Source organism: Macrosteles quadrilineatus, unplaced genomic scaffold, assembly GCF_028750875.1.
Source record: "Macrosteles quadrilineatus isolate MER2022 unplaced genomic scaffold, UCM_ALF_1.0 Scaffold_9__3_contigs__length_116548681, whole genome shotgun sequence".
NCBI classification, from domain to species: domain Eukaryota; kingdom Metazoa; phylum Arthropoda; class Insecta; order Hemiptera; family Cicadellidae; genus Macrosteles; species Macrosteles quadrilineatus.
Genome location: NW_026542602.1, coordinates 67383671 through 67405982, shown reverse-complemented (window position 1 = coordinate 67405982; position 22312 = coordinate 67383671). Strand labels below are relative to the sequence as shown.

The 22312-nt window shown below is 34.1% G+C and overlaps 2 protein-coding genes across 2 annotated transcripts; one reads left to right on the top strand and one right to left on the bottom strand.

Annotated features, from left to right (window-relative positions):
- Nucleotides 1-949: 949 nt before the first annotated feature.
- LOC129003535 (uncharacterized) lies at nucleotides 950-4213 on the bottom strand. Its single transcript, XM_054431831.1, has one exon. It carries the CDS (start codon nucleotides 4211-4213, stop codon nucleotides 950-952), a length of 3264 nt encoding a protein of 1087 aa, XP_054287806.1.
- A 2820-nt stretch (nucleotides 4214-7033) lies between these two features.
- LOC129003999 (uncharacterized) lies at nucleotides 7034-8248 on the top strand. Its single transcript, XM_054432367.1, has 2 exons — nucleotides 7034-7040; nucleotides 7912-8248. The coding sequence occupies exon 2, from the start codon at nucleotides 7921-7923 to the stop codon at nucleotides 8233-8235; it is 315 nt and encodes a 104-aa protein (XP_054288342.1). The 5' UTR covers nucleotides 7034-7040; nucleotides 7912-7920; the 3' UTR covers nucleotides 8236-8248.
- The last annotated feature ends 14064 nt before the right edge of the window (nucleotides 8249-22312 follow it).

Genomic DNA, 22312 nt, shown 5'->3' with positions numbered 1-22312 from the left:
TTTTAGCTATATACTACTAGAATTCAGTTCTCAAGTAGATAACAACTCTTATAGAGTATAGACAACAAAAAGGCATGAGTTCATCAAATTATTTTACAATAGCTAGGGTTTACAATAAAACATAATATATAAACAGAAACGCAAAAAACAAACACAGTAAACGTGTAATTGTATGGTTAAAAAAAAACAAAACTTGACCAACAGCCTCATTGTTCAAATATGCTGGACTAGCGTATGTCACTCTCTATACGGATCATAAAGTTCTGTACGGTTAAACATTGTCACTGGAGATGCGGGGCTGTCTTCATCACTATCATGTAACATGTTGTTATTGTCTCTACAGTCAAAGTAGTTTAGAAATGTAAACAATGGTCGAAATACACAGTAGTCACACCAGTTATTTTCTTGTTTAACCACTGCATCAATTAGCCTGTTAGAGTTAACTTCAAAATGCTGTACAACATGTACAAATGCCAACCCCTTTTCGTGCCAATAACTTTGATAATCAATATCATTATCGTCTTTTAGTGTAAAAAGGTTAAAAAAGCAGCCTCGACAATACTTCATAGGACGTTCTGTTTGTATTGTTTCATAGTAGTCCACATTTATATGACAATTGTTACCATAGTAATTTCGACTCCAAAACTCTGGTTCCTCCAGAGGATGGTTCATGAGCATGACAAACTGATAACTATCAATTTGCATAAAGTCGATATCTCTAAACTCATAACTTTTTATTAAATCTCTGTTGACTGTTGTAGTTTTTATCCAAGTCCGTTTAATAGAGCTTCTCAACTCTGTGTGCATGAGGGAAGGGAGTATCGAAAACATTTCGATATCCTCGATTCTTTCATATTCTTTTTCATATGGAATAGTACGGGCAACGGCATCCATGCTCAATGAATACAACATTCTGACTACTCCTAAAGAGTGCTGATCAACCATCGAGCTAAGACTGACTACAATCATATTCTGACGATCCTCCATCGTCATTTTGACGAGCTCGATAATGCCCATACGCCAAAGTTCTAATTTTGTCCTGCAACACTATGCGTTTGTTATCATTGGCTGACAGAGAGAGTTTATCAACTGTTCTAGAGGTGAGTTGAAATGTCTTGCTTCTTATCTGGTTAAATGTCGCTCTGTACTGTTTATCTTCAAACAGTGCCTTCTTGTAGTGATCAAATGAAATTTTGTTTTCGACATAGCGTTTGCTTATTCCCTTACACTTTTTCTTTGCCGTTGTCTGTTGGCTGGAGTTGAACCTGTAGCAGTACATTTTACAACGCAATCCTACGTACTCAAATAGCTGTCTTCCTTTGCATTCATCCTTAAATGTGCCTATTTGAGGAATCGCTCCTTCCAGCCACAGCTCATGCTCCTTGGGATAGCATGACCTATCCAGTACATCTCCCAATCTTTCCTTCAATTCATTATTTAGGTTTAACTTGGTAATTATGGTATATAATAGAGAATCAGTATCAGAATAGTTAACATACACTTCAAAGTCTGGCGGAGCTAGTTTTTTCTTCATAACCATATAATGAAACCAGTTCATATGAACTTTTGCTTTGTCGAGAACTACTGAACCAACATAGACTGGCTTGTTTAATACTACCTTTTGTCTTCTTAAATGTACCGCGATCACACCATCAGCGATAATGCTTCTGTCAACAAATCTTGCTTGACGTGACAGCTTCTGGAACGCTTCATCAGAAGTTACTATTCTAATATCTACACGATTGCGCACGTTTTCTAACGTCTTTCCAAACACACTATTATTCATAAACTTGTAGAAATTTTTGGAAAACTCATTCGTAGATTCAGCTCTTAACGTGGTGTTTTTGTCGATGAACTTTTCCATCCACGGCGACTGGGAGAATCGCAACGCTCTGTGAACTTTTGTAATTTTCAAGCCTAATTTGACTGCCTGCTGGAACACTGTATAGTGAGCGATATAGTGTTTTTTATCTTCAAGCGTAGCAAGTAGTTTTCCCTGATTATCCACATCTTTTTGTTCTGGTAGAATGGGGAAGTCGTTCATTAGATCGTGCAAGTGCTCTGGCACTGTGACATCACATTCTAGTAAAAGTCCATACGGCGAATCTTCAGGTAAGTTTGACCAATTAAGATCATCAACATCATTTACAAACTCAAAATTTCCAGTTGGAAGGTGTTTTTTCATTTGGCTTCCATACAAGTTTATGCAGTCCAAATACAACATATATTTGGTTTCTTTGTTTGGATCATAGTCTTCGCTGTTCTCTAAAAGTGGGTTGTTGGCTTTTTCATAGCGGTGGCAGCATTGTACCAAACCGCCTCTAATCGCACTTTCAAACATTAAGAAATGGTCATAGTTTGTCAACAATTCCAAAGTTACACCAGTCATACGTAGCATACTCTGCCATGCTAGACCTGGCGCTGTAAATGAATGACAACAGTCAATGTTATAGGTGGCTACACAGTTTTTGCGAAAGCATTGAATTATGTCCATTAAAAGACAAACATCCAATAACAGATAAAAATCATGGTATTGTCCAAAATTTTTCATTTTCATTGTATTCCAAGTGTGTTGGGCATGTTGATATTCTGCATCCGTAACTTCCGAGTCATTGAGGGCATTGTAAAAGCTTTCACGTGGTGGCAGTGCTTCCTCACTGAATACAGCAAAGTCTTTTACATAATCATAGGGATAAATCCCTTTTCTTTGAATCAACTCCATATGCTGTTCTGGCACAAGCTTGGATGACTCTACGAGTTCCGACGGTGTGAGATACGAAGCGAGATTCGCAAGGCTGTCCGCCATTAGGCGAAATGAATCCAAAAACCTAAGCCACATCCTCCCAATCTTTATCGATATACTGATGAATCTTTCTGAATTACTAGGGATCACTTTTATTTCGCTGTTGGGTAATACTGCCAAGTTCTTAATAATGAATGCTTCGTCGTATGAAGAAAGGTTGTGAAAGTATATTGGTATGAAGTTTGGAAGTTGACAGCGGGTGTTACACAACGAGCACAAGGTATAACGAAACTGACCTGTTATATGGTCGTGGTCCCGGCATTTCCTTGACTGAACCAATGTCTCATCAAATGCTATTTCACACAGCTCGCAGTTTGTCGCTTCATCATGCTGTTTCTGTTGTTCATCATTTAATGCAATCATACTCACATTTTTAGTGTACAGCTTTTCCACTTTTACAGCTAGCTCCTGCATTTGTAAAAGGAATTCTTTTGCAGCCGATTCCGATCTGTGTATGTAGGGTGAGGTGTTTATCTCAGCTTCCTCTAACAGCTCTTTGGGAAGGTTACTTGCTACGATATAAGCAAACGAGTTCGCCTCGTGCCGTTGATAGGCATTGTCTGTCGAAGGAACTGGATATAGTGTTGATTCGAAGTCAGCTGTGACTACAATTGGTACTTCAATTTGCATCTCGTAGCTTACAAATCTAAGTTTGCTTTTATGCTGCTCCGGCAAAATCACTTCACTTGGTTTTGATTTTCCACAGAGCATTAAATGTTCACTCAACCAGTGCTGAGGTGTCGGAACACAGCGCCTGTTTTCTTTAAAGGTGCTACACCTTTTACAGATTGTAATTTTGTTGCTGCCTTTTGTAATTTGTGGCTGCATAAGCTTTGTGAAATTCAATATTAACGTAAAATGAGCCTCTCCTTCATCATTTCTAACGAGAAGGAGATCAAAATGGTCTTGCTGCTCATCAACTATCCTGAGTGGTGTAATATGGGCATTTTCGTCCAGTTCGAAGATGTTTACGCTAGTGTTGATGTTTTGTTTTTCAAATTTTTTCATTTGTGAAATGGGCGTTGGAAATGAAATACCATCAAAGTTGTAATGTGTTTCACACTCCCTAAAGCTATGCTCAGTAAGCACTGAGTCATAACGTATATTAGGTAGACTTTTGGCTAATATACAATACATAAAACAACAATCATTGCTGTTTTTTACATTTAAAATGCATTTCCTTTTAGCAATTTTTGGGGGCAGTGGCAGATAGCCACTTCCAGCAGGCAATGCATATGAAAATTTGCTTAGTCTAAGTGTGAGGCTCTTTACCTCATGCAAAGTCCATCCACTGCCTTTCGCCTGCGCTTCAGACTCCTCACGAAGCAGTTTGCTGGCGTCCTTCTTCAGCAGCTCTTGTAGCTCATCACAGGCGCTGTGTATAAGCCTCGACGTGGTCTTGAAGTTCATAAGTTCGCAATGTCCTTCAGGATGGCAGTAGACGGCCTCCAGTACGACGTTGTACTTGAGGGATTTGGTGACACGCAGCTCATCTTGTAGTATATCGAGCACCACTTCGTTAGCAGCTTCAATAAATGGCGGTAGGTCCTTGTAGAGGTTTTCATTATTTTCTATGACATAGTCTTTGGCTGATTGAAGACCTTTTTTTAAATACCACGTCAGCCTTGTTGTTGAACTTGTATGTGATGATGGACTTGACAATACACTAGTCACAGGACGCTTAGTCACCTTTGGAGGTGGTAGTTTTCTTTTCAAGCCACTGCCACTGGGTACTGCTTTAATTTGCTGTGGAGGTGTCTGAATTGCTGCCTCGTGTGTCTCTCGTCTGTTGTCATTGTTGCTCGCTACTGCTGATGTGAAGTAGTCGTTCAACGCCAAACACATTTGCTGGTGACGGCTCCTTGCGGATGCACTAAGGAAGTAGGCTTCTCGACAGATGGCACATTGTAGATACATCTAAAACATTAATTTCAAACATTAAGTACATTGCTCATGGTCTGCTATAGTTCTATTATATTTGGTTTGAGATTGTTTACGTTAAGTTTTAGAAAAAATACATTAATTTTTAGCACTTACCTATTTTAATATTTTAATTTAAGTTTTATTGCCTATGTTATCATGTTCAGCATGAGATTTTACAATTCAGATTCTTTAAGCTCATATTACACGCATTTTGTCTTTAGTTGTGTGGATTTCTTGCAACAATGAATGTTGCTTATATAGCTGCATGGTTTAGTGTAGTTTTTGCTAGGACAATATGAGGTATTAAGGGGCTCTTTACATTCGACTATATTAAGTTGTAAGCTCTCAAATAATAGTTTACTAAACGTAGTACCAAGAAGATATAAAACTGATAGGGCTTTCTACTTACATTGTTGTAGAAGTTTTCACAGCTAGACTGCTCATTGAAGGTTTAACATCTAAGCGGAACTTTGCAAGACGGCACGTGGGGAATGACTGCTCACTTCTAGCGCTGTGAATGTAAAAATAAAGTGTCAGTTGTCATATATAGTAGTTTCGTCAATACCAAAAATAAAGCATACTCCTTCCTAAGTAGATTTTTCATCATTATATAACAACTGAAGCTAGTTTGTTCTATCCACTGCATAGATCGTCAAATCAAAATCAAAATATCTTTATTCACCATCCATACTTGATTAGTGTCAATATGTTATATTTAAAACGTTTGTGATATAAGCTTAAAATATAATCACACAAAATTTATATTAACAATATCGAAATACCGAACAAAACTTAAGTTACAAAGTTTAGTTTTAAGCATTCGTGTTTTTCTTTACAATTTTTTTTCTTGCCAATTTAATAATTTTAAACTTTGTTAATGCGAATAAAGTGATTTTTTCATAGCCAATAATGCATTCACTAGTTATCTAGCCTAACAATAATGCGGAAATCATAGAATTACACATGGTAGAGAGATGGTTGTGTCTGCACTAGCAAACAGAGACAGCACTCAAGAGTTAGACACAAAGAACGAGCTTTAAAGTTGCTTAATCTATGCATATACTAAGCTACAGCTCTAAAGACAAAATCTACACTCATTTATAAGCATGATTTATTTATTTATTTTTCTTATTTTGCTAGCTTAACTTATGACAAAAAAAAATGCGTATATGCAAGTTTTTCTAAAATAATCCTACATGCTTGCTAAGTTCATAATACCTAATGATTTTTCTTTCTGATAGATATTAATTCGTTTTTTTTTTAGTACGTTTTCTTTCAAAACATTGTAGTATAGAAGTGTTCTTAATTTTTTCTATAGGGTATATAGGTTAAAAATCATTTATTAAGTAATAAAGACTAAATAGTGAACATATATATTTTAATAGATATATAGTTAAAAGAAATATTTATTGACTTTTATTTATGTACCTACATCCCTAGTCACTAGGGTACTTTATATTTAATAGCTAGTTATTTGAACAAGGAAGAACCCTTAACCCTTGGCTAGCGTCATGATTTGTCCAGTAAGAACAATATTAAATGCAAACACACACTAGCGGATTATTTATTTCTTTTTACACAAACTAGTTCTTGGTGACATTTGAAATAGAATGTTTGTATTTATTTGAGAGAAGAATATTTCAAATTGTATATAGTATTGATTAAGTGTATATTCAACATATAATCATGCGATAGCCAGAGATTGTATAATTAATCTATATTAATCGTACTATTAGAAGTTTATTTAGTTATATTTATTTATTGAATATATAATTGGTTTTTAAAGATCAACGTATTTCTAATCAAACAGATTTTTAGACATCTTTTAATATTCTAGCTACATACTTCACTTCAGATTTCTAATTTAACGAGCATTACCACGTTTTACAACACTCAGATTTGACATTAAATAATTGTAAATAATTTTGTAAGTTTTGAGTCTAGCTATTTAACGTTGCTCTTATGGTAAGGAGAGCAAGGAGTTATAGGAAAAGCTTAAATCTAATGGTCTTTTTAAAATCCTAGCAACTATATTGCAAACTACGATATGTTTGTACTTACAACTATGGAGAAGATGTTCTGGCATCACACAAGCGTAGACGACTTCGACTGATGCACGTACTGCCCCAGACGCACAAACTAGCCGAGGTGCACGAGTTACTCACAATGCAAGCTGGAGTCGAATACAACTTTGCAGTGCCAATGGGCTGCTTTTATACAGTTTGTGTAAGGTCAGTGATTGTGGGGAGCCAGGATTGCTTATAAGCGGCATAAGCGTACATGGCTGCACAGTTCTCTGCACGCAACCGAACAGGTATGTCTCGTGTGCTTATGCATTAACTGTGAGAATAATCTTACTTGTATGATCTTTTAGTTTGTATATGCTTATTTAGCTTACACTTTTCTACTACTACTATAGCTCCATAATTGTATTTTCTAAGAGTGCTAGTTGTATATTCTTATTTGTTGCTGTGCTGATATTTGTTTTGCGTTAATGCATAATGATGCATTACTCTCATACCCTCCACTTACTCAACGTTTCCCCCCTTTGTCTGTCCCAATATGTGTTTTTCTCTACACTGCTGCGTTTGCTATACTGTCTTGGTACTGCCTACATGTTATACTGACTGATATTTCTACTACTTGTTATATGAAACGGTATTCCTGACACATGATACAGGATAACATTGATTACAATATATCCATATGTTGTAGTGTAACAGTTTTGCTACACATTTAGCTATTTAGAGCTATTTGTAATATGTATATAGTTGCGCTACGATAGACTGCTATGTGTATGGTATTACGCTCTACTAATCGATATATGCAGCGATATACTTGTTACAATCTGCAAACCTTACTTGTTATATTTGTATATTCTAAGTGCAACGGTTTTTCTATACATTTAGCTGTTATTACTAAGCTGTTAAACGTTTTATATGTATCTAGTTGCCCTCCGTTGCGCTAATATTTCTATGATATTACACCTTGCGTTATATGCTGTGACATACTTGTTTCACGCAGCAATCTTCAATTGTACTATTTATGCTGTAGTGCTCCAGTTGTTTATGCATTGTCTATTAATGCTAAGCTAGTTAACTCGATAAATTTTCATTATATCAGTACTCGGCCTATAATATGGCATACTATTAGTACGACTTTTAAAACAGGATATTTTTTTATAGATCATAATCATGGCCCTAGCAGCAAAACTCAACACCCTGGAGAAAGGACCATACCTCCCTAAGATCGACGTTTCGGCGCTTACTAACAAAGAGGGCTACTCCATTGTGGCAGGGAGGGCAGTAAACACCAAATACGGAGCGTCCATCGTCCTAGACATCCATGTGCCAGAAAAGAGTGCCGACTTCTGTATATTCTTACCGAAGCGGTTCAGCGAGGCGTTGAGTTCAGATGAACTGAAGGAAATCGCTGAGAGCAAGGCATATCGGGTTCAATACTTGGGGATGAGCGGGAACTCTCCGAATATAAAAATTTGGAAACAATAAATGTTTGATATTTGCTCACTGAATACGTATTTAGTTTATTCAGTCCTTTTTTAGTCTTAAGTACTATATGTAGATGTAGACATGTGTATTTTACGCAAGCGTTACTTAACTTAGTGTCAGCTCTCTAGGTCAGACAGGTTGCGCTGAGTTGCATTCATGACCTAGTGCGCCGAATTGAAAGTGAATTCACTTTCTACTGCAATCACTTGTACAGCCAGCCATAACATTCACCTCGCACTTATACTCGCAACAGCGGGCTGGTAATTACAGCTCTGCTGTAACCTCTACTTGTCTGCTAACCAATACTTACATTCTTCTTATATATACAGTGCTTAGTGCCTACAGTCTACACAAACTAACATACAGTTTTAACCTGCACAAGTCGTCGTCGCTCGCTCGAGGACAAATCGCCCCCCTGCCCACACTCGTATACTCATTCCCAACATCGCTGTCACTTTTATTCGCCGGAGAAAAAATCAGGCAACCCTATCTACTATAGGAGAACAAAGTGGCTGTAAACTGTTAAGATTTTGGTTTCTATAAAAAGAGGCTTGCAGTGGTCCAATCGTTTTTTAAACGTTATTATCCTGATAGCCTTCTTTTGCTCTAGAAGAACTTCATGGCAGTTAGGCGCATGCCCCCAAAGCAGCAGGCCGTAGCTTAGCACGCTATGGAAGAGGGCGTGATAGACGACCAGTAGGTATTGTGGTGTTACCAGCTTAGACAGCTTTCTTAGCAGACACACAACTCTCGATAACCTTCTGCATACAACTTCAATATGCTCAGACCATGTCAGTTTGGGGTCAATCGTGAAACCAAGCAGATTAACTTTAGTTTCAATCTGAGGATGTCTAGTTAAGGTGCACACGATCTTTTGTGTCTTACCCTCGTTTAGCTTGAATTTATTGGAATTTATTGTAATTACGAGTAACAATTTAGCAGTTAAGAGTGTCGTATCCTGTTTAATTACCTGCCATGGGTTTTGGAAATAAATGATGTCAGGTTATTTTGAGGCTGGGCTAGTGGGATGCTATTAATTACGTTCTTAAAGAAACAAGGGTCGTTTTTCAGTCGCGCGACAGAAGAGTGGGCAAATGGAGAGAAATGGAGGTGACTGAGTGACATTCTCGCCATTAGTTACTCTGCCTTAGATGACTACAACTCACAATGTTGTAAACAATTAGTATTATTTAAAAAAGTGCATGAGTTGTAAATAGAGTAGTTAACCGATTTGTCAAACACATTGTGTGTAAGAAATAAACATGATGCCCATATTCATAATTAAAAATACTGGTACATAGAATATTTGTACTACTATGGCTTTGATTAAATAATCTGAAAACTTAGATGAGTAGTGGCGAACCCAGAAAGAGACATCACTTTAGGCACGTTTTCCCCATAAGAATAACATGGTGAGCTTTTTTTGACCACTTTTTTAAAAATCCAGCTCTTGGCCTATACAAGCCTATATAAATGTTCAATACCATTGTATAACACTATTACTATTTCAAATCCACATCCATTCACAAAATCGAGCGAGGTTTGTACGCGAACTCGGGCGCGCTCCCGGCTCATGGCGCACTCCCTTGGACATCCTTAGTGGAAATCCATGAATTCTGGCTACTTGGGAACCCAAGCCATTTGACATATAATAAATCACCTTTTCTCCTAATAACCTTTTCTATCAAATACATGTCTTTATATTTGGTCTTTAACAATTCCTCTGTATAGAAGCCTCCCCTGATTATATTACCATTTTCATCTTTCAAGATATAAGTCACAGGCTTTGTATTCTTTACTTCTGCTATTGTAAATAGCTCCCCTGTCCAATTCGGGGTATATCCTTTACTAAAAACATGTTTATACTTGGAAATTCTCACACTATCACCTACCTTATATCTTGGCTTTTTAACTTGCACTACTTTAGAAGTCAACCTCTCATGCACATATTTACTGTTCTTAATATTCACTTGGTTAGGCTTCATTCCTATAGATCTATGCACCTTATTATTATATTTTCGAATTAACTTTGGAAGTAAATCCAACCATTTATAACTCCCCTGAGCACTAAATTCCCTATATAACCAATTCTTTAAAGTTCTCTGAAACCTCTCCACAATTGCAGCCTTAGTTGTAGAAAATGTGTGATAGTGATTAATATTTAATTGTTTCATTAGTTTGCTAAAATATTGATTAAAAAATTCTTTTCCATTGTCAGATTGAATGTTTTTAACCTCCTTTGGTAGAATGGTTTTAATGGCTTCTGTAACCACCAAACCCGTCTTATTCTTTAGCGGAGCAGCATAAGCTTTTTTAGAAAATGTATCTATTAAAGTTAAAATATATTTATTGCCAGAATTCTCTCTAGCATAGTTTTGCATATCAATTAAATCTATTTGTACAGTTTCGTTTATACCTAATACTTTAAAAGACCTTCTAATGAAATTCTTTCTTGCAGGCTTATGAAGTTCGTATGCAATTTCATTCATTTTTTATAACATCACTCTTTCCTTGTACTGTAAATATATTACCATTAGCCCCAATCAATAGATTATCTTCCATTCTTTTAAATACATAGTTTTCTGGTATATATGGTCTATTATCTATACACTTAAATCCACTCAAAGATGTGGGGTCGGCAACTAATAAATCAGGATTGTATTCCATCAAATTAAATTTTCTTCCTCCATATACAAATTTTGATCCATCATAATACATAGCTTGTGACATTAAACAAATATCATCTAAATATTCCCCCATTGGCAGATTTCTTATATATTGTTTTTTGGCATCCCAACATTTTTCTTTTTTATCAAAAGTTATAGTCTGTTCTTTTGTAACACAGTCAGTGTCATCAACGGCAGGTTTAACACGTACTAACCTTTTATTATTAAAATCCCAATAGCCTGCTTCCATTTTTGGAACTTGTGAAACATTCACAGCATCCTTACTATCTGTACCTTCTATCAAATTGCTAAGTTTCTGTTTCTTAGCATTCCAAACACCATTCTCTGATTCTAAAAATTCATAATTATTATCGTCTTGTACAAATTTACCATCTTCTTTTCGTATTAAAGTCTGTTGTAAAGTGGGCACATCATTTAAACTTTCACCCTTTTCTACATTAGTAATTTTCCGTTTCTTAGCATTCCAAACACCATTCTCTGATTCTAAAAATTCATAATTTTTATTGTCTTGTACAAATGTACCACCATCTGTTCGTATTAAAGTCTGTTGTAAAGTGGGCACATCATCTAAACTTTCACCCTTTTCCACATTAGTAATTTTTTGTTTTTTAGCATTCCAATTTTTATTCTTAGATTCTAAAAACTCATATTTAGTTTTACCTTGTAAAAATACATCACCTTTTCTAGTTAATGTCTGACCCAAAGTTGATACATCATCTACAAACTCCCCATCTTTAACATTACCAATTTTACGGTTTAAACAATTCCAACTATCGTCTTGTAAATTTAAAGTAGGTTCATTACTAGCCCTGGGTTCTGTAGGCTTATTATATGGATTATATAAACGATAAAATTTATCTATAAACATATTTTTATTTAATAAATAATTCCACTTTCTCTTAATTCCTCAATAATGGAATCTATTTCATTATCCACTCCTGAGTTACCGGCTTGGCGACTTAGCCAAAGAAGTCTTAACCTATCTACAAGCTCATTAGGATCATCCCAATAAATATAGTTTATTTTATTACCAGTCACTTGTCTCAAACCTTCACCAACAGATTTAAAAAGAGGTTTAATTATATTAAGATATTTAGTATGTCTATTACTTGAAATTGGTGCACCATCTTTGTAACTCTTTAAATGTCCATTTGTGGCTTCCAAAATCTCTTTATAATTTTGCAAATCAACCTGAGTATAATCCTCAGGTTCTTTTAAAGTTAACAACTGCCACAAGCCTTTTGTCCCCTTGTAGGTTTTATTTGCAACTGTGACATCATCATTGGCAATATCAACTTCCTTATTTCCAATAAAAAATTTATTTGCTTCTCGTCTAATACCATATGTAGTGTCTGTCATACTACTTTTACTGAGGTAATTTCCTAAATAGTCTGATGCTAAAAGACCAAAATCTAATTTCTGTGGAGTGGATTGCTGTAATGGTTGTAATGGTTGTAATCTTGGTATCATTGATATTCTAGATGGAGTCATTGGGAGTATCTCCATTTGAGGCCTCTCTGTTTTGCCAATAGCTGTGATTTTTTTTAATTCTTGTAATGGCTCTATTAAAGGTTGGAATGTTTGGAACCTCTCTTCAGCCTCTAGAAACTTGCCACGTTTTAAAGCTCTATATTTCTCTCGTATTTGATTTGCAGAGTCAACCAATTCTTGTTGAATGTTTTTCATCTTTTATTTACATTTTATTTATCTCATTTGACAAAGGATTGTACTCAAACACTTTATCATGTATTATCAAACAATATGCAGATGTATTTGCTGGCACATTGTCTGCAGTTTCAATCTCTAATTTAATATCAACAATTCCTTCCTTCACTGTTTCATTCTGTCTAGAACAGTCTATTATAATTAGTGGATATTTCTTCATAAACTCAGCCCTACTAATCATAGGATCTGGGATAGTATTATAGTAAGTCTCTCTAAACCTCATAAACATCTCATAAGCTTTAGAGACATCTCCATTTTCAAAGTCAAGATTTAAATCACTATAAGGATAATATTCAGAGTTTAGAAATACTTTGAGATTTTTTAATTTACAGTGATCAAATTCGTCAGTTCTTTTTCGTGCACTATTATCCCTAGCTGTTTGGAAACCAAATATAATATACCTAGGCTTCTCCAAACTTGAAGATGTCTTTACTGACCATGTATGTCTTGTGGTATTGGGATATGATGGAAGTTCATGCAACTCTAAACTTCTAAATGCAATTTGCAAATTTTTATTTTGCAATAATATCTTTTGTAATTGTAACTTCTCCCCATCTGATGGTATCACATGTGGCATGACCCATTGAATAGAGTTAAGTGTAATTTTGGGAATTGTATCAGCAGTGCCACTGGCTGGAGCACTAGTGGTTGTTAATATACAATTCAAATCATTTTTGGATCTTTTCAACACCAATTCTTGTTTGACATTTACTAAAACCTTATTAAAATCCTCGAATACACCCATTAACAACTCTAATGGCAAACAAGTACTGAACTTACCACCTATATGGAACTCTTTTAAATTCGTGTCAGAATCAAATGCTACATTTGACAATTTAGTAGTTTTATTGTAAGAGCTCAATATTTTCATAAGACTAGAAATTCCTGGGTTTCTTACAATGTCTATTTCTTTACCTGCAACTTCGTATCTAATTTCATCAAATAAGAACGCAAATGCATTATTTATAAAATGACCTTTATCATGATTTTCAATTTCTCCCTTAATATACAGATAACTCCTACATGGGAGAGTTAGCAAATCTTGATTATTAATACATATTCGAATTTCATCAGAATTATTTATTGCCAAAGTGTTGTGGGGAACATAGGAGTGATTTGTAATTTTAACCACACTATCGTCGAATTGGGATTTCCCTGTAACGTCTAGAAAATCTTCCATTTTTATTAATAGAAAATTTTAACTTTAGTCCTATTGACTTTAGGAACCTAGCATTTTGTACACTTATAGATAAATTCTTATAAATTCTCATATCTTTTTTATATGACAAGTAATTGTAGTTTCTTCTCCGTTAAAGTCAATTGCCTTGTCGTGTTGATCGGCAAATGTAATACTGACAACATCTAAACTTCTCTTATTTACAGGAAAATATATAATATTTCTTGGAACTTCAATAATTTTGTAGCCAGGAGGAGCTTCTGGATAAAAGCTATGTATGGTGTGTGATTTGTTGCCATTTAAATAGGACCCGTTTGCAATATTACATTTTACTCTAATCACATTTACATTATTAATGTTTATTTTATTTGTAGATTCAAACTGAACACCAGGAGTAGAAACACCTTTAAATCCCAATAAGACAGACCCTAAACATGGTTTTGTAAAATCAAACACATGGCTAGAAAGTAATGTCGCTTTCATAGTTTTATTATTAGCTGTAAGGAAAAAGTCTGGGATTTGCTTTTGAATTTCCTTTGCAAGCTCAACCACCTCATATGTTCCTTCAGAAATTTCTATTGTAACTGGAGCATTGTGATCATAATAGAAAACATCATCACCTTCTCCAATGGTTAATTTGTTGCCTTTAAGTTGATTTAATTTTGGAATAAGCCCTTTGAATAAAAGTTTGGATTTAGTATTAATTAATGCGTCTCCATTTTTATCTATTATAACTTTAAGTTTACCATCTAATAACTGGTTTAAATCATCAACTGAGATATCTCCTTTTGGAAATGTTTTTTTTTTTCTACTTTATAATATGTTAAAGTATTTAGAGGTTTTTTAACATTAAATATAGAATTATAACTTTGAAAATCTACTAATCCAATTACATAGTCATCATTTAATTCTATGGGAGGAAAGAACACTGACTTAAGCTCTGGCTCTGTACCCGAAAATGTTATAGTAAATGAATCCATTTTTATAAACAAAAATTTTTTATGAATGATAAACATAAAATTCCACAAATAGAACTATTTAAATGTTGTATTTGATCGGTTGTATAGAAGATTTTATATCCCTCAAAATATTTAATTACTTCTTTTGGAGGTTGGATTCCAAATGGGTCAAAATAAATTACAATATCTTTATTTTTACGATATGCTGTCCAATGTGTGCCAGATGAGCTATCCAAATTAACTATTCCGCACTCTTTTACTCTTGGTTTTAGATTTTTTAGCTCGTTTTTTAGGTACACCCCTCTGAAGTGAGGCACGTCTTTTGCGGCCTCTAACAGCTGGTAGTTGTCCATCTTTTTTATTAAATTTTAATCCCATTCCCATTTTTGCTTTTGCCTTCATCAAATTTGTCACGGCATAAGCAGCAGCTTTTTCAGCAAGACTTGCGTCCTTGGCCGTAACTCTAGTCCAAGCTAAGTCTGCTAATCTCATGTCTGCTTTGTTCCGAGCAGCGGTATCAGGATTATTCATGTAGAATATGTCATGCTCTTTACAATAAGAGTCTAGTTTATTTTTTGGAGGTACATTTTTGGCTAGATTCCCACGTATATTCGTTCCAGGTCCACAGTACTGATATGATGGTATGTGAAGTGGGAATGGAAGGTTATTTATAAGAGTATTCAATAACCCTCGACCCCTGTAAGGCTTTAGGAATAAACCTTTGCCCTTTTTACATGTTTTCTTATTATCATTTTTTACCATTTTTATTATATAAAAAATGTCTTTTATTCAACAAAAACATAAATTTAAAATAGTACATACTAAGGAAAATATACCAAAGAAGTTGGGTCTATTTCCTACCAATATTCGATGTGTTATTTGTGGTCCAAGTGGAAGTGGGAAGACGGTTGTAATTTACAATTTAATTGTAAGAAAGGAAGGATTAAAATTTACAAACTTATATTTAATATCTAAATCTTTAGAACAAGAAAAATATAAAAAAATAATTGAAATATTTAGTTTGTGTGACGAAGTGAAATTACACACGTTTACTGACTGTGAAATCACACCAAATGATGTAAAATCACAGTCAGTTGTTGTATTTGATGACATAAATAGTCCAAATATTACACAATTTTTCTCAATGGGTCGACACAAAAATATTAACTGTTTTTACTTGTGTCAATCTTACAGCAAAGTACACAAACATTTACGTGATAATGTAAATTTCCTAATATTATTCAAACAAGATGATTTAAATTTAAAACATGTATATCACAATCATGTTGGTAATGACTTTTCATTTGACCAATTTAAAAATCTCTGTCATCAATGTTGGGATAAAACTAAATATGGCTTTTTCGTAATAGACAAAGAAAGGTCAAAGAATAATGGCAAATATAGATTTATGTTTGACCAATTCTATCAAGAGGATGGTAAGGGTAAATAAATAAAAGACTGGAGTTTTTTAACATTTGTATTTATTATATATCTACACATACAATTTATGTTTGATCAATTTTATAATGACCAAGCGCAAGAGTATTGATACCATCTTCCAGAATAAACCTCTTGTCATCGTCAAAGGATAGTACTTTCTTATTCATGGTCAAGGTTTGAAGATGATGATTTGTAGATTTAATTCTTGTCACATTCTCATAGTAATCTTGCCCAGTTGCAAGGCAGTTCAAATAATGTTGATGTCTGAGGAGATGTTTAACAGTGGCACCATCAGCTCCTTTAGCTTTCTTCACCTCTAAAGCTTGCTTGTCTTCTTCATATAACCATTTTAGAGGAATGTAAGAATATAACTTTGGTCTTAAACCACAATATTCATACATAATATGACGACCTAATTCATCTTTAAACTTTCCAGTGACTTTTTTATTTTTATCAGAGTATAAGAAATGGTCTTTACTATATCCAGAGGTATCAAAATAGTGCAAGTCACATTCTATTTCCTTGTAAAAGTCCTCTGTAACTATAGCATACATTAATGAATCTGTATCTGTCATTAGAAATCTTTTATTCTTAAATTTTGACATATAATTATAGTGGAAATCATACATTATTACTTTACTAATATCCAAAATTGTCATTCCTAAATATATTGGTTTATTAAACTTTACAACTAATTTATTTAAATGTATAGCATGTAAATTGTTATCGAACTTTTTGCTACAGTCAAACCTTGGATTAGTGACATATTTTGTTAATAGTGACTCATCCTTGAGATATATGTCACGGAACTTTCGTTGATTCATAATTGTTCGACCAAAGAGACTATTATTTAACAATTTGTAAAAGTCTTTTTCGAAATCATTATTAGCACTTTTTCGTTTTTCAATATTAAAATTAATATAGGGTGCAAGCCATTTTGATTGTCTAAATTTTAAAATTCTATGGTATTTTGTAACAACCAACCCCAATTCCTCATATTTTTGTAATGCTTTATAATGTAAAATATATTTAGTTTTGTCATTTAAATTTGGTATTAATTTCCCATTCATTTTCTCTGGTGCCAATGGATAGTCATTATGTAAATCATGTAAGCTTTTATCATATTTTAAATCAACTTCTAAAATGTAACCAAACTCATAATTTTGATTGTATTTGTAGTCTATCTCATTAGTCCAACGGAATTCATCCACAGGCAGTGGCTCACACATTGCTGTAGAGTATAGCGAGTTACAATCTAAATATATTAAATACACACTCTCTTGATTGGGATCATAGTGTTCACCCATATATCTATTATTGGCTTTAGCATAACGTGTGGAAATCATACTGACTCCTCCTCTGATTGCACTTTCTATGAACAAATGCATGTCAATATCTTGAAATAATTGTAATTTTATACCTGTCATTCTAAGACAGGCCTCCCATGTTAATCCAGGAAGTGAATACATATGTACGGGGTCAAGTTTATAATCCTTTAAACACAGGTCTCTAAAAGTCTCAAAGACATCAGCCAGTAGCAATACATCTGTTTTAAGATATAAATCATGATATTCTTGTAAATTATTTATATTAAAATGGGTCCAGACATTTTTAGCATGTTCATATTCAATGGGAGAGATATGTTCTTTAGTTAGAGTACTGTAAAATGCTTCAATTGGGGGTAGAGACTCTGCAAACTTATCTGGTCCCGTCATAAATTCATAGGGAAATACACCTTTACGCTGTAGTAGAGGATTGTCTATGAATCTAAATGTATTTAAATTGGAAGCCAATTTATATAATGGAAGTGACAGAAAGTTATAGGAATCTAAAAATATTAAATCATCAACAGAGAATGAAATGTACTTTTCCATATCTTTGGCTATGCAATTTAATTTACGATCATATTTTCCCAAGTGTTGCATTATTAAATGTCCATCGTAATTTTTCAAGTTATGGAAGAATACTGGGATTTTCTTTGTTACTTTATAGTTTAAATTACAATCATTGTGGGCAGCTCCACGGTATCAGCCAGATGAATGACAATGATCTCGCACCCTATCAAAATATAGGGGTTTTTCACAAATATGACAATGCGTTGAGTTTTGGAAAGATGCCTCTTGTTCAGGAGTCATTACAAGAGGAATATATATCGACATTTGACGTTTAATGAAGTCATAAGTCTCAAATAACCTTTTGAAAAATACATCCATAACATTTGCACCACTATATAACTCTTCAGAAATAATCTTAGAATCTCTCACTACAACAAATGCAAATCCAGATGGAGTATGGTTGTTAGAGTTTATAAAGCATTCAAAATCTGCATAAATCACAAATGGGGCTTTAAGTTGATATTTATAATTTTTAAATTGTAATGTATCTTGTTTAGACATTTCCACTCGTTGAGCATCAACATTTTTACAATATGTTATGTGACGTTCTAATATATCATTAGTGTAAAAATGTTGCAAACACAACTTACAAAAATACTTCTTATTGTTATCTTTTGTAGATCTCAACATTAACCTATTAAAATCACGAATTAAACAGTAATGTGATTTACGACCTTCTTGTAATAATAATAAATCGATGTGAGTATTACTATTTAGTTTGGTTGTTCTTAATGGATATATACATTTATCATCTTCAACCCCAAATACATTAACGCTTATATTATTTTGTCTTTCAAATTTATCTATATCAGATATTTTCACAGGATACTTTATGTTTGTCATATTCAGATGACCTATGTAGGGTGCATAGCTGGAGACTCTATTAGCATTTTCATTAGAGTTCCTTGGATATAAAGCTGCTAATACCGACCAAAGAAAACATTTATTATCATCATTTTTTATATTTAAAACTGCATGTTTCGATTTAATACTCTCTGGTGTGGGAATATATGACTTTGGAGTTAAGGGCTTATATTTGTAAACGTGCAACTGCCAATACTTAGTATGGTCATATATCCATCCACTGCCTTGGGCTTGGTATTTGTGTATGGAAGCATCAATCTTTAAAAGTGCATTTTCAATTTGAGGCTTTAAATCTCTTTTCTCAATAGTTAAGGTAGTAAGGCTTCTAAAATCTGCAATACATTCTTTTTCATTAACTAATTGTCCACTTTGATCCATTGAATATTTTATAAATTTAATTCTCCTTACTAAAGTCCATTTTATTGGCAGAGGACAAGACTGAAGAGTATTTTTAAGTTCAGTTCTAATCGATTCACCAACAAATTCAATCATTGTATATGGACAATTATTGCAAGAATTGACGTGTCTTTTAAAATGACCAACCACATTTTTCTTACAAAAATTACAATTCTTATGACTTTGTAATATATGCGATTTTAGAACCACATTATCATCACAGATTAAATCACATACCTTGCACAGTTTCACCTTCATTTGATGTACTAGCTTGTAGTGGCGGACCAAATTGCTCTTCTTGGACAGCGAGGTGGAGCAGTGTTGACAGGTCGGCATCACGCTCGAGAATGAAATATCACCCGGATGCCACTTCTATATATAGACTCGTCCCCGGTGACGTCACCACCTGAGGATTCCCCAGTCTCGTGACCGCTTCACTTGGCCCTTGTGACAGAGCCCGTAAAACTGTCTAAAAACGCTTATATCTCGAAAACGGCTTGAGATACGGCAAAAAGGTTGAAATTCTGGCAAACGTAGTGGGTGTCAACTTTTGATTATAAACAATATTACAACATAAAAAAATCAAAAAGTAAGAAAAAAATTTAACATTATTTTATATGAGTACAAATAAAATTTACCATGAAAAATCGTCTAAGTCCGTAAAACTATCTAAAAACGCTTATATCTCGAAAACGGTTTGAGATACGGCAAAACGGTTGAAATTCTGGCAAACGTAGTGGGTGTCAACTTTTGATTATAAACAATATTACAACATAAAAAAATCAAAAAGTAAGAAATAAATTTAACATTATTTTATATGGGTACAAATAAAATTTACCATGAAAAATCGTCTAAGTCCGTAAAACTATCTAAAAACGCTTATATCTCGAAAACGGTTTGAGATACGGCAAAACGGTTGAAATTCTGGCAAACGTAGTGGGTGTCAACTTTTGATTATAAACAATATTACAACATAAAAAAATCAAAAAGTAAGAAAAAAATTTAACATTATTTTATATGGGTAGCATGCATTTTATATGGGGGAGCGCGCCCGAGTTCGCGTACAAACCTCGCTCGATTTTGTGAATGGATGTGGATTTGAAATAGTAATAGTGTTATACAATGGTATTGAACATTTATATAGGCTTGTATAGGCCAAGAGCTGGATTTTTAAAAAAGTGGTCAAAAAAAGCTCACCATGTTATTCTTATGGGGAAAACGTGCCTAAAGTGATGTCTCTTTCTGGGTTCGCCACTACTTAGATGAGAATTATTTTTTATTTATTTATAAGTTTTATGTTAAATCATTTACATGATCGTTAGAGAAAGTAAATTTGGGATCGTCTGTATCGAAGGAGTATCGCAGGTAAACTAGGTATGGTAACATGTGATATGGTGTACATATGTCGTACCTGCAAGCTAAACAGGACTATGCAAAACGGCAAAACCCAAAAGGGCAGTGTCCCGCGACTGCTGCTCGCGACTCTAGCGACAGTAGCTGTAAGCAAAACAGGACTATTCAAAACAGCAAAACCCAAAAGAGCAGTATCCCGCGACTGCCGCTCGCGACTCTAGCGACAGTAGCTGTAAGCAAAACAGGACTATTCAAAACAGCAAAACCCAAAAGAGCAGTGTCCCGCGACTGCCGCTCGCGACTCTAGCGACAGTAGCTGCAAGCAAAACAGGACTATTCAAAACAGCAAAACCCAAAAGAGCAGTGTCCCGCGACTGTCGCTCCGCGCTCGGCGATAGTCGCATCTGTCGCCCCAAGCAAAAGGTACCTCTAGGCACCATGTATCTGAACCGTTCACAATGCATTGTAACTTTGTATATTTTTTTCACTAACGTCTAAAAATATCCATCACAATATATGGGCTGCATTTGCTATCTTGATTCATTATTAAAAACATTAATCAATTTGCGATTTTAAATTTTGTAAAGTCATTATCATAATAAAAAAAATATATATTTAAATTAATGCTGAACTGTCCCGATTCCCAATTACTAATTTACCATTACGTATATTTACCACACGTGTAACGTAGTTTATTATTATTAGTAAATCAGTAACTTCTTTTTACTGTGTAATACTTTAACGTGGAAAAGTTAACATACTCATAATGATACGGTACTTAAGATAACATATATGAGAATATCAGCATATTAACAAATCAAAGTCAAAAAAATAATTGCCTTGGCCAACGTCAACCCTATTCAAAGATACATTCTTTAGTAACAAACATAGGTATGTTAAGCAGAAAATTCAAAACACATTATAGCACACATTTTTTTTAATTATTGTTGTACGAACAGGTGATATGGTTAAGGATTTCTATACGATATTAAATAAAACTAGTGGCCTGTAGGGGCCATAGCCCCTAATTTAGACTACAATAAAAAAAAAACATATATAAAAAGACAAATATTCGAAATATTTTTTAAAATTATCAATTTTATGTTACTTAAAATTAACAGTGTTTCTTGTTTTATATCTTGGTTTTCCTTCCGTTGGAGTCGTAAATTAGTTGCTTTCTGATGTGTCAATGAAATACAATTGTAAAATAATGATTAATTCAATAACACAACCTATTAACAAATGGAAACGTGCACACGGTTTGGCCTGAGCCCGGAGAACGACGAATCAGAGCTGAAATCATACTGCCAAACATTGCACATCTTTTCTAGTTAAAAATTGAAGATTTGTTTTGTAATCTTACGAATTCTGTTATAGTTTCCATTTTGAGAATCAAATGTAAAGGTTAAAATTATTATTAATTATTATGAAGGTCACTCCCCATTTTGCGGTAGTAAGTCAGAAATATTTCTATGCATTTATCCCTGAATTTTAAGACAGTAAGGCCCATTTCCCGGAATCTCTTTTTGTGTAGCGGAAAGCGACGCAAAAGCCATTGCAATATGATTAAAAAGTAAAATA

Coding starts and splice junctions, on each gene's coding strand:
- LOC129003535 (XM_054431831.1), bottom strand. CDS start 4,213: ATGAACTTCAAGACCACGTCGAGGCTTATACACAGCGCCTGTGATGAG.
- LOC129003999 (XM_054432367.1), top strand. CDS start 7,921: ATGGCCCTAGCAGCAAAACTCAACACCCTGGAGAAAGGACCATACCTC.